The sequence below is a fragment of the Rhinolophus sinicus genome, chromosome 17, assembly GCF_057876585.1.
Source record: "Rhinolophus sinicus isolate RSI-liver-muscle chromosome 17, RSI-T2T, whole genome shotgun sequence".
Lineage (NCBI taxonomy): Eukaryota > Metazoa > Chordata > Mammalia > Chiroptera > Rhinolophidae > Rhinolophus > Rhinolophus sinicus.
This window is the reverse complement of record NC_142517.1, coordinates 23545421-23560683: the sequence shown is the minus strand read 5'-3', so window position 1 is coordinate 23560683 and position 15263 is coordinate 23545421. Positions and strand designations below refer to the sequence as shown.

The 15263-nt window shown below is 38.8% G+C and overlaps 2 protein-coding genes across 26 annotated transcripts in view; one reads left to right on the top strand and one right to left on the bottom strand.

Moving 5' to 3' along the window:
* The window catches only part of MBNL1 (muscleblind like splicing regulator 1), a 194889-nt gene that overhangs the window by 168544 nt on the left and 11082 nt on the right, over positions 1-15263 (bottom strand). For 18 of the 25 annotated variants that reach the window (XR_012494390.2, XR_012494394.2, XM_019731995.3 and 15 more), the window contains exon 1: positions 4448-4587. The exons of 6 other annotated variants lie outside the window; for them this stretch is intronic. The gene's annotated coding sequence lies outside the window, so the exon portion shown is untranslated. Of the gene's footprint in view, positions 1-3740; positions 3837-4447; positions 4588-15263 lie in introns of those variants that run through there. One more of the 25 variants, XM_019731999.3, reaches the window with a different exon arrangement.
* Positions 3934-4824, top strand: LOC148754745 (uncharacterized). The gene is made up of 2 exons (XM_088794187.1): positions 3934-4075; positions 4168-4824. The coding sequence occupies exon 2, from the start codon at positions 4399-4401 to the stop codon at positions 4822-4824; it is 426 nt and encodes a 141-aa protein (XP_088650313.1). The 5' UTR covers positions 3934-4075; positions 4168-4398.

The window sequence follows — 15263 nt, the reverse complement described above, 5'->3', positions numbered from 1 at the left end:
ACCAAATTCACAATGCCTAATACTGTAACAAAAATCCTTCAAAGACTCTTCCTTTTTATGGCCATCATAGGCACATGTGTTAAGATGCCTCTGGAGAAAAGATGAATAGTTATCTGAAAGAGATGTACTTTCAGAATTATTAAAAAACTAGTAATATGCATTTGCTAAGTGTTTTTTCAAGGATATAGCTGAAATGCTTACAGCAATGTATATTTTTTATAATAGGAAAAATACTGCATAAAAGCAACCTCCCTACCTCAATTCTAAGCATACAAAATAAGTCTAGAGACATACATTGTCACATGTCAACAGCTCTTCTGGAATCCTCAGCTTTGCAATCAATAATTCTCCAATCATTAGTGAATACGCTCCATGACTCATCAGAAACGATACACAAAGTTAATGGGGATCATGGTTTCCTCACACTCCAAACATGTATTGACACTATGGCAGTTATGCCTCATATAGTGGGAGACAGAGTCAAGATGACACCAAGCTGCACAACCCTTTTGAGGTTCTCTATAAAATCTGCCACCCACCCCCTCAAAAAAAGAACCCACTGTATCCCTTCTGTCTTATATTTTTGGCATCCTTCAAGGCAAAAAAAGTAAGCATACTTTATATAGATAGAAAAGAACTGCATTTTTTCAGCTTAACACTCACTGCGCATGGCAAAATGTACTTCAGTTATGAAAATATCTAAAAGGAATGTTTCCAGGACCTATGCCATTGTGCTTTGTTTACCAGTCAGATGCTTTTTCAAGAATGTGTTCAAATTATAAAGACAAAGTCTCCATGTACAGGAATTCTTCAGTGCCTATAACATTACCGCAGAAATGTATTTTTACCTTTCCTAACATTCAAAACAATGCCCTATTCCCTACAGATGAAAATCTTCCATCGTTGCGAATCCATTAATCTTTGATTAACATTTATGGTCAGGAGTTTTTCTGGAGTCATTTGGTGTTTTTATTTTATAAGAAAGGAAAGTCATAGCAAAGAAAAATAAATATTAAGCATTTGAAGATAATTGCTATTTACCGAAAGCTCTATTCTAAAATAAATTTTAGTGACTCGTTTATGTTTGGTAACTTTGGGACAATGATAACTATAGTGTCTCTAAAATGTTCCTAAGTAGCAATCATACTCTATTCTGGCCTCGGAGAGGTGTTAAGACTCATCCCCTAATTATAAGCCTTTTCTGTGTTATTACTACCTCACCATTAAAGCTCTAAACTAAATAGTAGTTTTGAGGAAATAAAAATAGATGTTAGGTGGTGTGTTTTCTCAAATTTTGATTACAATGGGTAAGAATGATGTAAACTTCGTTAGCTTGTAAAAATAAAAGTTTGTTTTACTGTGTTTTGACTAGTAAACTCTTTAGGCTTTCTCCCAGAATACTGCTTTGCAGCTTTATTCTAGACCACTTTCCAATTGAAATGTAATGTAAGCCACGTTTGTTATTTTAACTTTTCCAAGAGTCACATTAAAACAGTGAAGAAGAAAAAAGTAAAATTAATCTAATAATATAGTCTAATGAAACAAATACATCCAAAATATTATCGTTCCTACATATTTACAATCAACATAAAAAAACATTAATTGGATTTTTACACTCTTTCCTTCATACAAAGTTTTCAAAATCCAGTCTGTAGCTGCATGCGGCTGGTAGTGGCTACTGTACTGGACAGCACATTCTAGATTTCCAAAAATATGGGGCTTTTTGGCCTAACAAGCTACACACTTTAAAATCTTCCTGTGTAACATCCTCTATGATCATATTGCTGTTAGGATTTTATACTGAGTCAAACATTTAAAATGAATACAATTCACTTCCTTCCTCCACTCCCCTGGCCCGCATGTCTACTGCCCACCCTAAAGGCTTTATCTTAGAGTATAAGAAACCCCAATCCCCTATTCTTTTCAGCTTCTTCCAAGCAAGACCTGAGATGTTCTCTAATCTGCGCATCTTTCATAACCAAGCAGAAAGCCAGAAGGTGCAGAAAAGCTATTCCCTATGTTTCCATAAATAGATATATCTAATACAGGCCTAATGCATGGTGACAATGATAAATGCAAGGGCAATTTTTTGCTTACAAATGAAGGTAAGAAATTTTATATAATAAAGTGACACAGCCTTCCTCAATGAGAAATACAATTTTACTCTTTGCCCCCTTACTCCCAGGAGAAACCTTGGGATATTCTGTTCTTGTTCTGGAACAGAATCCAGTGTTTCATTTCATCGGAATTCTATGCCCAGAGGAAAAAAGAGAATGCTGGAATCAAAATTTAATGAATTCATCTTGGAACCTAAGTTTGCCTCAAATGTGGAAATGTAAACACAGGCAATAATATCTCAAACCATAAAACATTTTGGATTCTCTGTTGGCATGGCTGCACAAAGTATCACACTTGAGGTGTATCTGCACACAAACTTGTTCTTCGTTACATGAGCAAAAAATTAAATTAAGGTACATGTGAGGTTTTCTGAGTCTCTTACTAATAATAAGACCTGATTATTATGTCTTAAGTGACACTGTAATTATAGAGGGATGGATGAACAGGTTTTCTGCTGCTGACCCAACCTGTTCCCTAGAACACAAAAGGCAACTTTTGTAGCCTTCAATGAGGACACCCAGGGCCCCCATTAAACAAATAAAACTAAACACTGTGTCTACATTTTGTGCCGAAGTCTAACAACACAATAATCCCAAAAAAATGTCAACCCCATGCAAATACACAACACAAATGAAAATCAGAACACTGTAGGATTCCTAAAAACAGTTTTGAGCTGTATTTGTCACCAACTTTAAGAAAGCAAAGCTACAATGTGCTTTCTCAGGCCACAAAATAAATGTATTCAGTGTCTCTGGCGATACCTCTACAGCTGAGACATTCTAAGTTTTCAACTAAATATTCCTAAAATGAATTTTACACTCGTTCAACTTTCATTTTAACTTGTCTCAGGATAATATTTTATCTCAACAGCAAGACAAGAAGACACACTAACACTCTCCGGAACCTACAGAGAGATAACATGGAGTGGATGGGTCACTTATGGTGCTATAGAATAGTTATGCGCTAAATACCCTGTGCATAAACAGACGCTGTGTTCAAACCCAGGAAGGAGGAACACCGTGTCCACTGGTGTAGTGTTTCAAAGCACGTTGCAGAGGGCCTGCAAATCCAAAGGCATTATGACTTCTCTCTGGGTGTATTAATTTAAGAAATTCCTCAGAGTACGGCCAAGTTTACCTTCCGTTTGCTATCGCTTGTGCCTGAGCTGGTGGGCACACACAGTAAAGACAGTGGCAAGAACCTTTGGGCAGCTCCTTAGTCAACCTTAATCCTGGGGAAACACACTGCACAGATATACACGACAGAATCCCAGCAGCCGCATACTCGCCCGGCCCGGGAGAGACTTAAGAACACAATCGCTCTTCCAGCAACACCTCTGTAGTTGTAAAGTGCTGTGCAAAGGGCCAAGCATAAGCTCCACCATATACCTGCTCGTGTTACAGGCTCTGGAATCAAAGTATTCTCACATGACACATTACTACCAATAACAGATTCCGGCTCCGTTTAAAAAAAAAGGGGGGGGGGGGGCGCGCTACATATTTGTCCTGCTTTTGTCTAAAAACCAGAACCCAAGTACTAACTATTTTTCATTCTTTTCAACCTTTCATGAAAGCAATTCAATCAACCAACTGCGGCTCCACCCAGAGAGCGTCTATACTTACTTTTCTTACAGTTTTTGAATGACGCACTACAAAACGATGGAAAAAAAAAAAAAAAAGGGAGCCCTCTCATGCAGGGCGTCTTCCGCCCTGTAAACTTGGCAAAAGGCAAACTGGACTGAAAGACAGCACTCTCCATATAAGGAAGCCCAGCTAAACATGTCATGCGTAATTTATGGGTAGCAGGCAGAGAATTAACCTTTGCGTGCACATATTTGGCCCAGTTGAAAACCGGGCTGGATGGCAGCCCCGGGGACAGGGATGCGGGATCACTCTGGGAGAAACCGTGGCTCCCAACTGATGAGCTCGCAACTGCCCCCGACAAAGGTCATTAAGTTGTAAGTACACTTCCACGCACCTGTTTATTCCCCCCACCACCACCACCTTTTCTTTCTTTCTCTTTCTTTTCTCTTTCTTTCTGTTTTTCTAGGTGGCAAGTTGGAAGCTGGCTGTGCTGTGACAGTGTCCGCAGAGCCCAGGGAAGGGCTGCCGGAGCTGGGCTGCAGCTGCAGCCTCCCGCTTTCCCTCGAGCCCGAGGCGGTGTGTGCTAGGAAACCAGCCACCGCGGCGAGCCAGCCCCTCGCTGCTGCGACCCGCAGCCGGCCCGAGCCTCCGCTCACTTCCTCCTTCGGCCACACACAGCCCCGAAAGCGTCCAGACAATGCCGAGCGGGAGAGCAGCGCAGGGAAACTGTGAAAATGGAAACTTACCTCTCACATTTTTTTTTCAGAGGCAGCCCGACTGCCGACCGAGTGCCCAAGGCATTGTGGGAGTCCTGATTCCGAGAGGCCCGCGATGCAAAATTGAACTTGTCAGTTCCCAGTCACGGGAGCATTGTGAGCGCCACAACTCATTCAGCTGCAGTGAAAAGACTGTTGCATGTCGCTGTGCAGCCTCTTATCGCCGAGGTCTGGTTTCCGCTGCTGCTGCGCGGCCCCTCCCCCGCCAGCCCAGCCCCACCAGGAAGCCCGGGGCGGACTCGTCGAGCTCCGGAACGCACGCGGCGGCGAAGGGACGCGCTTCAACTTCCCGCCGCCCGGCCGCCCGCCCTTCCCCGGGCCACCCGGTCGCCCCTCGGCCGAGCTAAGTCCGCAAGGGGTGGTCGTTGCCACTCGCGGGTCGGCGAGGAGAGCAAAAGGGAACCCGAGCGGGCGCCGGCGCGGTGCATCCCCGCAGCCAACCGGTGGTATCTTCCATCTTATACGTTCCCCATTATAGCCTCCGAGCCGTGGTGCAAACGGGACGCACGCGCTCCTACTACTTTTCTGCTCCTTCCCAGTAACTGGACAGACAAACGCGGTCGTTTCCTAAAGAGGCCGGTGGATGGGGCTTTGTAAGGAGGCCCGCAAGGTTAGACTGAAGGTGAAACTGGATCGGGATCAAACTGTAGGAGCTGATGGGGCTGCCGCCTTAAAAAATGCACCACAGTTTTTGAACCTGGATGGCTCACAGGCGGGAAAAACGTCTGCAAGACCGCCGCCAGTGTGTAGCTTTCTCAAGTCACAAGGGTGTTCGCAGTTTTGGAATTCCTTAGTAAAACTGTCACACAAGCACAAACACTCACATACCAGCTTCCCATCTAGTTTGTAAATAATATTTGAAATGTAAAATCCCCTTTCTTTCCAACTGTGCATTGGATGGTTTATAGAAGTCGAGCCGTCCCCCCCCCCTTTAAAAATAAAATATTTTCTGAAATACTGGAATATTCCAAGGCAAACAAGTCATATTATTGTTGGAGCAAAAGAAACCACAGCCCCAAATCGTAATTCACTGGGTGTTATAAGATGTAACTTGGCTCCACTTTGAATGCAAAGAATCCTGGACTAACGTGATATGATACAGTTTTGTAGATTTGGGGGGCAGAATTTCCTTTGGATTTAAGGACTTTCGATAATGCATTCAATGACTCTAGTTAAAAAAACATTTCCGTATTTGGACACAATTTGGGACAAGGTGCTAGATATGGTGTTATGTTGATGTTCTTCCTACAACTTTATGTTGCATTAAAGAGAGTGGGTCCAGCTTAAGAAGGAGAAGGAAAAACATCATGAAACATGCTAATGTACAGAAATACTTCCAGAGGCATTAATAACAAACTTGAGTTCTTGACCTTTGTCTAGATCCATAAGACACTGAGTTAATATTGCGTACTGCTCCCTTCCAGAACTAGTTAATTAATTAATTAAATGGTGCCACCTCTCGGTGTTGATCATTAAAAATTATCCAAGTGAACACACAATTGAAGCAAATTAAAAAGACACTGACACTTTCTCAGAGAACAGGGTGGACATGCTCTATCTGCCAATTGATACCTGAGAGGCTGTCCTCCTAATTCAGCATCCATTTCAGCAACTACATGAAGCGCCTGCTATGCCAGAGATGCAAGAATGAACAAGACAGGCTCCCTACCCTCAAGGATAACGCCTCTGCTAGGGAAGAGACAAAACAAATAATTCTCCCTGAGGGGTAAATGCTAAAAATGGTGAAAGCAAGCCCAAAAGGGGCCCTGAGGAGAGTCAGGGAAGGATGTTGGGAGGAGTTATTTTAACTGGTACTGTGTTTCCCCCAAAATAAGACTTACCCCGAAAATAAGCCCCAATTAAGATCGTCAGCCAGACGGACGCATTTAGTACGTTATGACGATGTTCCAGAAGAAGATGACATGACTGTATTTGAATAAATGTAGATTGTTGTACATGAAAAAAGACATCCCCTGAAAAGACACCCTAATATGTCTTTTGGAGCAAAAATTAATATAAGACCCGGTCTTACTTTCGGGGAAACACGATACCTTGAAAGGTGTGTAGAAATTAGCAAAAGGAAAAGGGAGTTATGTCTAGGTCAAGTGGAGAAAAGAGCATGGCAAATACAACAGACCTGCCCCTCTGTCTGTTGGAAGTGAGGGGAGGATAAGTGCAGGGGAGTGACAGGAAATGAGCTAAAAGTAGGTCTGTGTTAACCTTACTCTGAAAACTGGGATAAACTAGAAGAGTGTACACAGCAAGGGGATTTGTGGAGTTTGGTTGGACTTGTATTTTTCTATTTCAGAAAGATCCTTTGGCAGCAGTTTGAGGGTGAATGGGAATGTGGGGTGGCGCTGATGGAAGAAGGGTGAATGGGTGTGGACAGACTGGAAAAGTGACTCATGCAGGGAATGAGGAAGGGAGGAGCCTTGGGAGACTCCCAAATCCCTGGTTTAGCCTACTGAATTGTTTGCTACTTGCCTTTTAATTTCTTCAGTTTGCCTCCCATTCTCCATGACAACCCCTGACTTCTGCATCTGGTAGCAGGTTGGTGCACTAGCTGGTTTCCATGTGTCTCTCCTCAGAATGTCCAATGAACTAACTGCTAAGGGCTAATCCCAGTTGCAGGAAATTATTTCAATTATTTTCAGACCCTTGTAGACTTCCAAGTTAGAGCTTTGCTGTTTTGTTTTGTTTTATTTCTTGTGGGTTAGAAAATTTGCTATTTGGAGCAACGTGGTAAAAAAAGAACAAAAACAGGACTTTGAACCTGTGTATGGTGCAAGAGGGAAAATTATTTTTCCACTTCAGCACTGGAGGAGGGGGGATGCTCTGAGAACAAAAGAGAAATTGAAACTGAGACAAATTTTCTGCTCCACTGAACAGACTACAAAGAAATACAAAAAAGACCCTTGAATGTTAGAAACACTAGAATAAACATCCCAGTAAATAACAAAGAAGAGGGAAAAAATGTTATTTTACATTAGATAAAGGAAATAGGGGTGGCTAAGAAAACTTATATAAAAAACTTATATAAACTTATGTAAACCTGGGACTCAAAAATGAGTTAGAATAATGATATAAAACTTCATTGCCACTGGTTTAGCTTTATTAGCGTTTATAATATTATAGCATGAATAGTGACATTTTAAATTACGAAGCACTGTAGCAAACATGAGATCCTATGTTAAAAAATATTAAGTCATGCTGCCAGCTTTCAAATACCAGTGGCATTCTAACCACATTTCAAATTATGGAAATTATTTAAAAATCATTATAGTAATAAAAAGTAAATAGTTTCACATTCAGGATACCCATTGATATTCTCTCAGTGCCAGGAGAGAATTATGGTTTCTTTCATTTCTATGAAGTGTAGTTATAGTCTACAGGTTCATGAGTGAGTATCTCCATTCGTATAAAAGAAGGTCTTTTGTGGGTAGAGAGGAAAATTATAGAAAACAATTTCAGATGAAATAAAACTACATTTTCAGATAAAGGAAAGAATGTTCACTGTGGGTTCCTGAAATATTTTAGACGATTCAAGCCTTAATTATACCAATTAATATCAGTAGAAATACAGTTAAGGAATATGGTTTTTAGAGATAATATCAACTACCTGGTTTACCAACAATACAGATAAAGGAGATGGTAGTGTTTATCTTCTTCACTCAAATGGGAGTCACTAAGGCTCCTGTGTAAGTATGTGAGTATGGGTGTGAATTGTGAGTATCTTTCTTGTCTTACATGCCACGTTTATAGCTCAATAAGCTCTCACAAATATAATCTATCATTTCCAGCCAAAAAAAATCATCTAAATGAAAATATCCCAAGAAGTGAAATGAAATGTTCTCGAATCACTGACCTAAGAGTGCTGTTTTTATTATACCAGGATAAAAAGAATCCATTACAAGAGAGTGTCAAAACTGAGACCCAAATTCAGGGCCCTTGCTTTCTAGTCCATGTTTAAATACAGATAGTTAAGAGAAGAAGCTGCTGGAAGACAATGCTAGAAACATACTCTTGTATGGCGAATCCATTTTAAGTAAATGTAATAAATGTATCTCCATTAAATTTCACAGCAGGAGAGGAGGGGCACTCTTCTTAGCCTGGATTCAAACTCGTTCAGGTATCTGAATAAATATACTTGATAGAATTACACGAATTTAGTTTGCCTTCAAGGACCTTTGTGTATTTCACATACCAAAGTAACTTTTAAAAATTATACCCAGTATTTAAATACATAAGATATATATCCTATTATATATTGTGTGTAATTGTAGTCTGGACAGTCCCTGAATTACAATGGTTTGACTTCGGATTTTTCAACTTTACCATGGTGAGAAAGCGATACGTATTCAGTAGAAACCATACTTTGAGTTTTGAATTTGGATCTTTTCCCAGGCTAGTGACGTGCAGTACAATACTCTCTTGTGATGCTGGGCAGCTGCAGTGAGATGATTTTTCCCACCTGTAGGCTAATGTAAGCGTTCTGAGCATGTTTAAGGTGGGCTAGGGTGAGCTATGATGTTTGGTAGGTTAGGTGTATTAAATGCATTTTCATCTTAATGTATTTTCAACTTAGCAATGAGTTTATCGTAAGTCAAGGAGCATCTATATATTATGTAACACAACACACACACACACACACACTCATATACACACATATATATGCCACTTAATGTATAAATCACATGAATGTGAAAATGTATAAAAATCAATGAATTTGTCTTAAAATGCTTATAAAAATTAAAACTGAGTTAACATATGAGTTTAATTTGACTATATATTTCTCAATTAAGTTATTTTACCTAAAAGTTGAACCTAAATCTTCAATGTAATTATTCTGGTATCTGACAATATAGAAATAGAAAGCAAATACATTTCAGAATTAAAAGTTTAGAACCACAGAATTTTAATATGGAATGGAACATTAGAGACCATCTAACCCTATTCCCTTGTTAGATCAGAGGACATTCACTGTGAAAGTAAATTGGCACCGTGACAGAGCAGGACTGGCATTGATGTCTTCTGACTCTCTCAAGCCATTTATTTTCATTGTTTTTCTTAAAGATACTGGGGCAAGAAAAACTCTAATATAGGCATGATAGTTCCCCACGTTTAATGTGAAAAAGAGCCACGTTAGATTTCTAGTATAGTTGTTTCTTCCTCTGTTTCTTACATCTTTCCTTTTTTCTTTTCTTATTTTATGCTTTCCATTTTTACGTCCTGTCTACCTTCTTTCCTTACAGAAAACACTGTTCACACAATGCCTCTACTCATTTCACAAATGTTTGTCGAGCATCCACTATGATAAGGCCTGTCTCAGGTACTGTGGTTACAGAAATGAACACAACCTAGTCATTTCTCTCAAAGAGTTTACAGTCTGCTAGCGGGAGACAGACACTAAACACATAAAGAATAAATATAAAGATAAAGATAAACAGAGGAGGCAATTTCACATGGAGATAAGTGCTATGAAGTAAAAGAAAGGCGCATGGGGGACGAGGACGGGAGGCTGTGGTTAAACAGGATGGTTAAGAATTGAGGTAGTCAGAGATGGGGACAGCCTTCAAGGACGTGAGGACTACCTGGGTGGGGAAGGACCAGTCACTCAAAGCATGGGAACTGCAGCATTGAATCCTGAGCTCAAGTTAGAGCTGGAACTCCAATGGGGAACAAAAACTAACAGGGTACCTAACTTCAAGGAACTTATAGTCAAGTGACGGAAAAAAAAAAAAAGAATCTTAATCAAATCAATCACATTCAAAATGTAAAGCTACAATCATGATACTTTTGGTCCGTGTGGACCATTGAAGTGTTTGGTTGTATTAGAGGTGGGGGGTGGAGAGGGGGAGGGCACAGGATCCACACTTGCTTTTCACAAATATAATTAGATTACTCTTGTGTACTTTAGTTATATTACAGATATATCTAGATCATTGCTGTGTGGAGGCTAATGGTCTAATCACAGAGCTGGTTATAGGAACTGCCCCAAAAGCGTGGACCCTGGTCAGAGGGCAAGAGGCAGAAAATGGCTGAAGGGCTGGCAAAAGAAAGCGATTTGGTTGGAGACCCTTAGCCGTGAGATACAGTGAACATCAGAATCTGACATCTGAAAGCTGAAAAGAGTTCAAAACATGATTACCTCCATGCCTTGGATGACATGAAGTATGTAGCATATATGTGTGAAATTTTCTTTTTCCTGAAAGGCAACACAGTATAGAAAATTCAAAATTACTGAAGATAGATAGAATACAATTATAAAAATCAGCAGTGATTCCAATTCCCAGAGATAGTTACTGGTAATATTACAGTTTATTTCCTTCCAGGCATTTCTCAACATATTTGTTATATAGCTGATATTATACTATACATACAATTTTGTGTTCTGTAATTGTTTCCTATTTACTCCCATAATATAACTTTATAAAACAAATGATATCCCTCATGTCATTCATTATAATCTAATCTTCCCTTATCACATGAGGTAATGGAGACTGGAAAATTGACCCTTGACCAAAATCTCACAGTTAATAAGGGGTCAAGCCTCTTGCCCCATAGTGCAGTGTGTCACAGCCGACAATCCCAGATCCTGAATTAATGTGTCTAATGTGTAATATATTTCTAAACACTCCACCTGGGACATGCCTTTTAATATGGACTGTCATTAAGGAAAAGAAATATACAATAAGGGTATTTTAATAAATAAAACAGTTATGAAAATGAACATGAAACAGGTAACCAGATGGTCAAGGGAGACATATTACCTGTGCATGCTTATAATATATAATTACATGTAATATTGTGAAACACTTCCTACCATCTCATAAAATTGTGTGTTGTGTCTTAACCCAAAATCCCCTTTTCGTCTTTTAAAAATAGTATCTACAGGTCTTAAAGTATAAATGTGACACTGTAACTATTTTACGTACAATAATCCAAACATTTCTACATATTAACTCTATTCTATGTAGAATAAAAGCAACTGAAAAATATGGGTGTTGCCTTATTTATTCCTAAATGTAAACAAGTTTTGCAAATACCCATAGCAAGGTTAATTTTCCTGCCTACTATGTCTACCTACTCATTTTATTTTTGAAGTTCCTTTCTTTTGGCTTCTGCAATATTCCACATCCCTGTCTCTTTTCATTCCGTTGTCTGGGGTCTCTCTCTTTCTCTGAATCTTTTGTTGGCTCTTCATATGCTTTCTTACCTCTCTGTTTCCCAAAATTACCTTCAGACCATGTCTCAGGAGACGTTCTAAAGGGAATTTTGAATAAGAACAACTTGTGTCACGTTAGTAAATGGTGGGAGCTTCACAGACACAATTTTTTCTCTTTTTCCCCTCTTTGCCCACTCACAGAGGGGCAACTGAGCAGTACAGTCAGAAATTAATTCTAAATATCTTAGCACAGGCATCAGTATCTGGCTATCGCTCCTTGGTTCATTTAACAAATATTTATTGAGCACTGACTAGATGCCAAGAGTTATGTTTGGCACTGGGGATGCAGATATTACTCAGACTTCTTCCAGGTGCTCACAGTCTAGTCTGGTTGATGGGGAAAGACGTGGAGGTAAGAAACCCCACACATTTGGAAAAGAGTGTAGCAAATGAAACAGTTCCATTAAATTCAACAAACTCCAAGTGCTCACAGGTGCCAAGCAGATGGGGCATAGGGCTGGGCCAGGTCTTGCTCCTCACAGATCCCCAAGCAGCTGGCAAACAGTCCAACTACCTGGCACATATCAAGTGCTTCGTGGCAGAAAGACACAGAAAAGTAATGAAGGGCCATTAGACCGACAAGCAACTTAGATCATACAAACACTTTAAACAAATTGTTGCCCTAACAACCTGAGGAGAAAGTTTGTTTTTCTTAGTTTTCATGCTGCCATTAGGCTCCTAAGTGTCAAGTCCAGTTCCCAGACCCTAAGGGGCTCCCAGAGGGCAGGCTTCCTGACCCTGCCCTCAATGAGTCCCAGGCTGGGCTTGCAACTTTCTCCAGGCTTCCCCAGACCTTCAATAACAAATCCTCAACGAGGTGATAGGAGATTATCTGATTAAAGTCATTCACACTAAGGCAGGAATGAGGCTTAATCCTTCAAAAGTGTTTGCTTTGACAAACGATAGCTTGTTAAACCTAATGAATCACTAATTGGCACAACGTGGAGGGCTCTGTGGAAGGATCCTTCCTCCTCACCTTCCCTGATTTGCCCCTTCCACTTCCTTTCCTTTCTATTCCCTCTCCTGAAAGAAAGTAAGAAGAGTGAGTTCAGAAATGTTAGGGACTCGACACATCTTATCTCTTTGAAACTTCATAAGAGGTCTATGAGTTGGTATTTATGAACCCATCCTAGAAATGAGAGTGAAACTAGGACAGGAGATCTTCATTTTGGCTGCATTTGTATCAATTAAATCAGAATTTCTGAAAAAAAAAAAAAAAAAGAATTTCTGGGAGTGAGATATATATATGTGTGTGTGTATATATATATATATATATATATATATATATATATATATATATATATACATGTATATACACACACATATATATGTATATATGTATATTTATGTGTGTGTGTATATATACATGTGTATATATATATATATATATATCTCACTCCCAGAAATTCTGATATATATATATATATATATATATACACGTGTATATATATATATATATATATATATATATATATATGTGTGTGTGTGTGTGTGTGTATATACGTGTATATATATATATATGTGTATATATATATATATATATATACATGAGTATATATATATCACACACACATACACAGGGTGCCAAAAAATGTATACACATTTTTAGAAAGGAAAAATACTGTATTAAAATTACACTAATGATAACCACTTTGAGCACCTCTTGTAATTGCAGAAGTCAAACATGACTTGTAATCATCTTTTGTTATCAATATATATTCAGTATTACAATTTTAATACAGTTTTTTCCTTTCTTAAAATGTGTATACATTTTTTGGCACCGTGTGTGTGTGTGTGTGTGTGTGTATGTGTGTGTGTGTGTGTGTCAATCAGATGATTTCAATGTGCAGCCAAGATTTCCTACCACTGAACTAGAGTTTAGGAAACGAAACTACCCAGAGTGAATGGCAATCCATTGATCTGCTCCATTTTCTCTTTGGCAAATAAAGTTTATTTGGCTCAATAGAAACAGTGCGCTCTGCAGCAAACTGTCTCACACAGAGTTAGGTTTGGGAGCTAAGATGGTGGTAGACCTTTGTCATGCACCTGGTTGGACATGGTGCTTCTTAGGCAACCAAAATATGTTTCACTTTTTACCAGATAATCATCAGTGGTCCCAGGGGCTTAACAACAAACTAGACAAACAGAGGATAATCTTAAACCCAGACAAAGAATAATCCTACGTACTCTATAATGTTTAGGTTGCTGTTTGCTTAAAATTCTTTACCTTCTCTCTTTCAAAGAAATTGAGATCAAGAGCACCCCTTAAGAATGATATCACGGCCCCTGAGAGTCAAGAGGGTCCTGGGCCACTTTCTTTCGGATTTATTCATGTCAGACTACAGAATATATGTTTGTTGTAGAATATATATATATACATACATATATATATATATATATGTGTGTGTGTATATATATATATATATATACACATATATATGTATGTAATATAAGACTCTTTGGAGATAAAAATTTTTGCAAATTTTAATATACTTTATAAATTCATTCAATAAATTAATATAGTTATATTATCAATACAAATAAATTAGTAGAGCATTTCTCATTTATATCTCATTTGCAGATAATGTTAGAAGCATTCATTTATGGTCTTTCTTAATATGCTATCAGTCCAAATGACCTTCCTAGCCACACCTGGATGGATCTGAATGCCCGTTCTTCTGCCATAGCAATGAGTAACTGCTGACAAGACCTGATCCCAACTAGGCTTTCTCAGTAATCAATATATTTTTAGACAATGTTGAACATTCTTTTCCCTTTTCAAACTTTTCCGGTCCTAGATCACCAGTAACGATTGCATTTTCACTAAGTCTTTTTGCTATCAACTTTCCTATCCAGTTCACCGAGCACCTGGCATAATTCTGGCTTTTCCTAGAATCTGAGGCTATAGGGTGAACAAAGCTAGACCTCAAGCCTCCTGAAGCATAGAATCCAGCAGGGACAATAGATAAGAAACAGTAATTAATTATAATCAATTAAATAATATATATGTGCAAAATGTAGCAAAAGAGAAGAATGAGAGTGTCAACAGATGAATCTAAACTCAAAGGACAATCACCATTATTATTATGATCTCTTTTTCTCATTGACTTGAAATATCCAGAATTACAGTCTGTGAAATTCATCACAGTACTTACACCACACGTTTACACTACCTCATCTCTTCATTTGGAAGACAGAATTCTATCACTGCTGGTGTGAAATAGTGACATAATTTCTGTTAAGATGCAGGATATCCACCACACAGCCTTTGAGGACAAGGCTTGAAGAAATCTGTGACTGATCATTACTCCTACATGGCCCTTGCTGGTTTTTGTGTTTGTTTTTTTTTTTGGTTGGTGTTTTCTTTTGTTTATTTCCTGGTTTAATCTTTTAAGGCTATGACAGCAACAGACAAAGCCAGCTTCTCATACTTTCAGAGAATATAGCATGTCAGCTTTTGAATTAACATATAAAAATCCAATTGCATTATCATTTGTTTTGTCAAAGTTAAAGGCCCTGTTTTAAATTTTTTTGTTCCTGGATGTAAAATCATTAGTTTTT

Excerpts from the sequence above, each read along its gene's own strand:
- LOC148754745 (XM_088794187.1), top strand. The coding sequence starts at position 4,399 with ATGCCGAGCGGGAGAGCAGCGCAGGGAAACTGTGAAAATGGAAACTTA.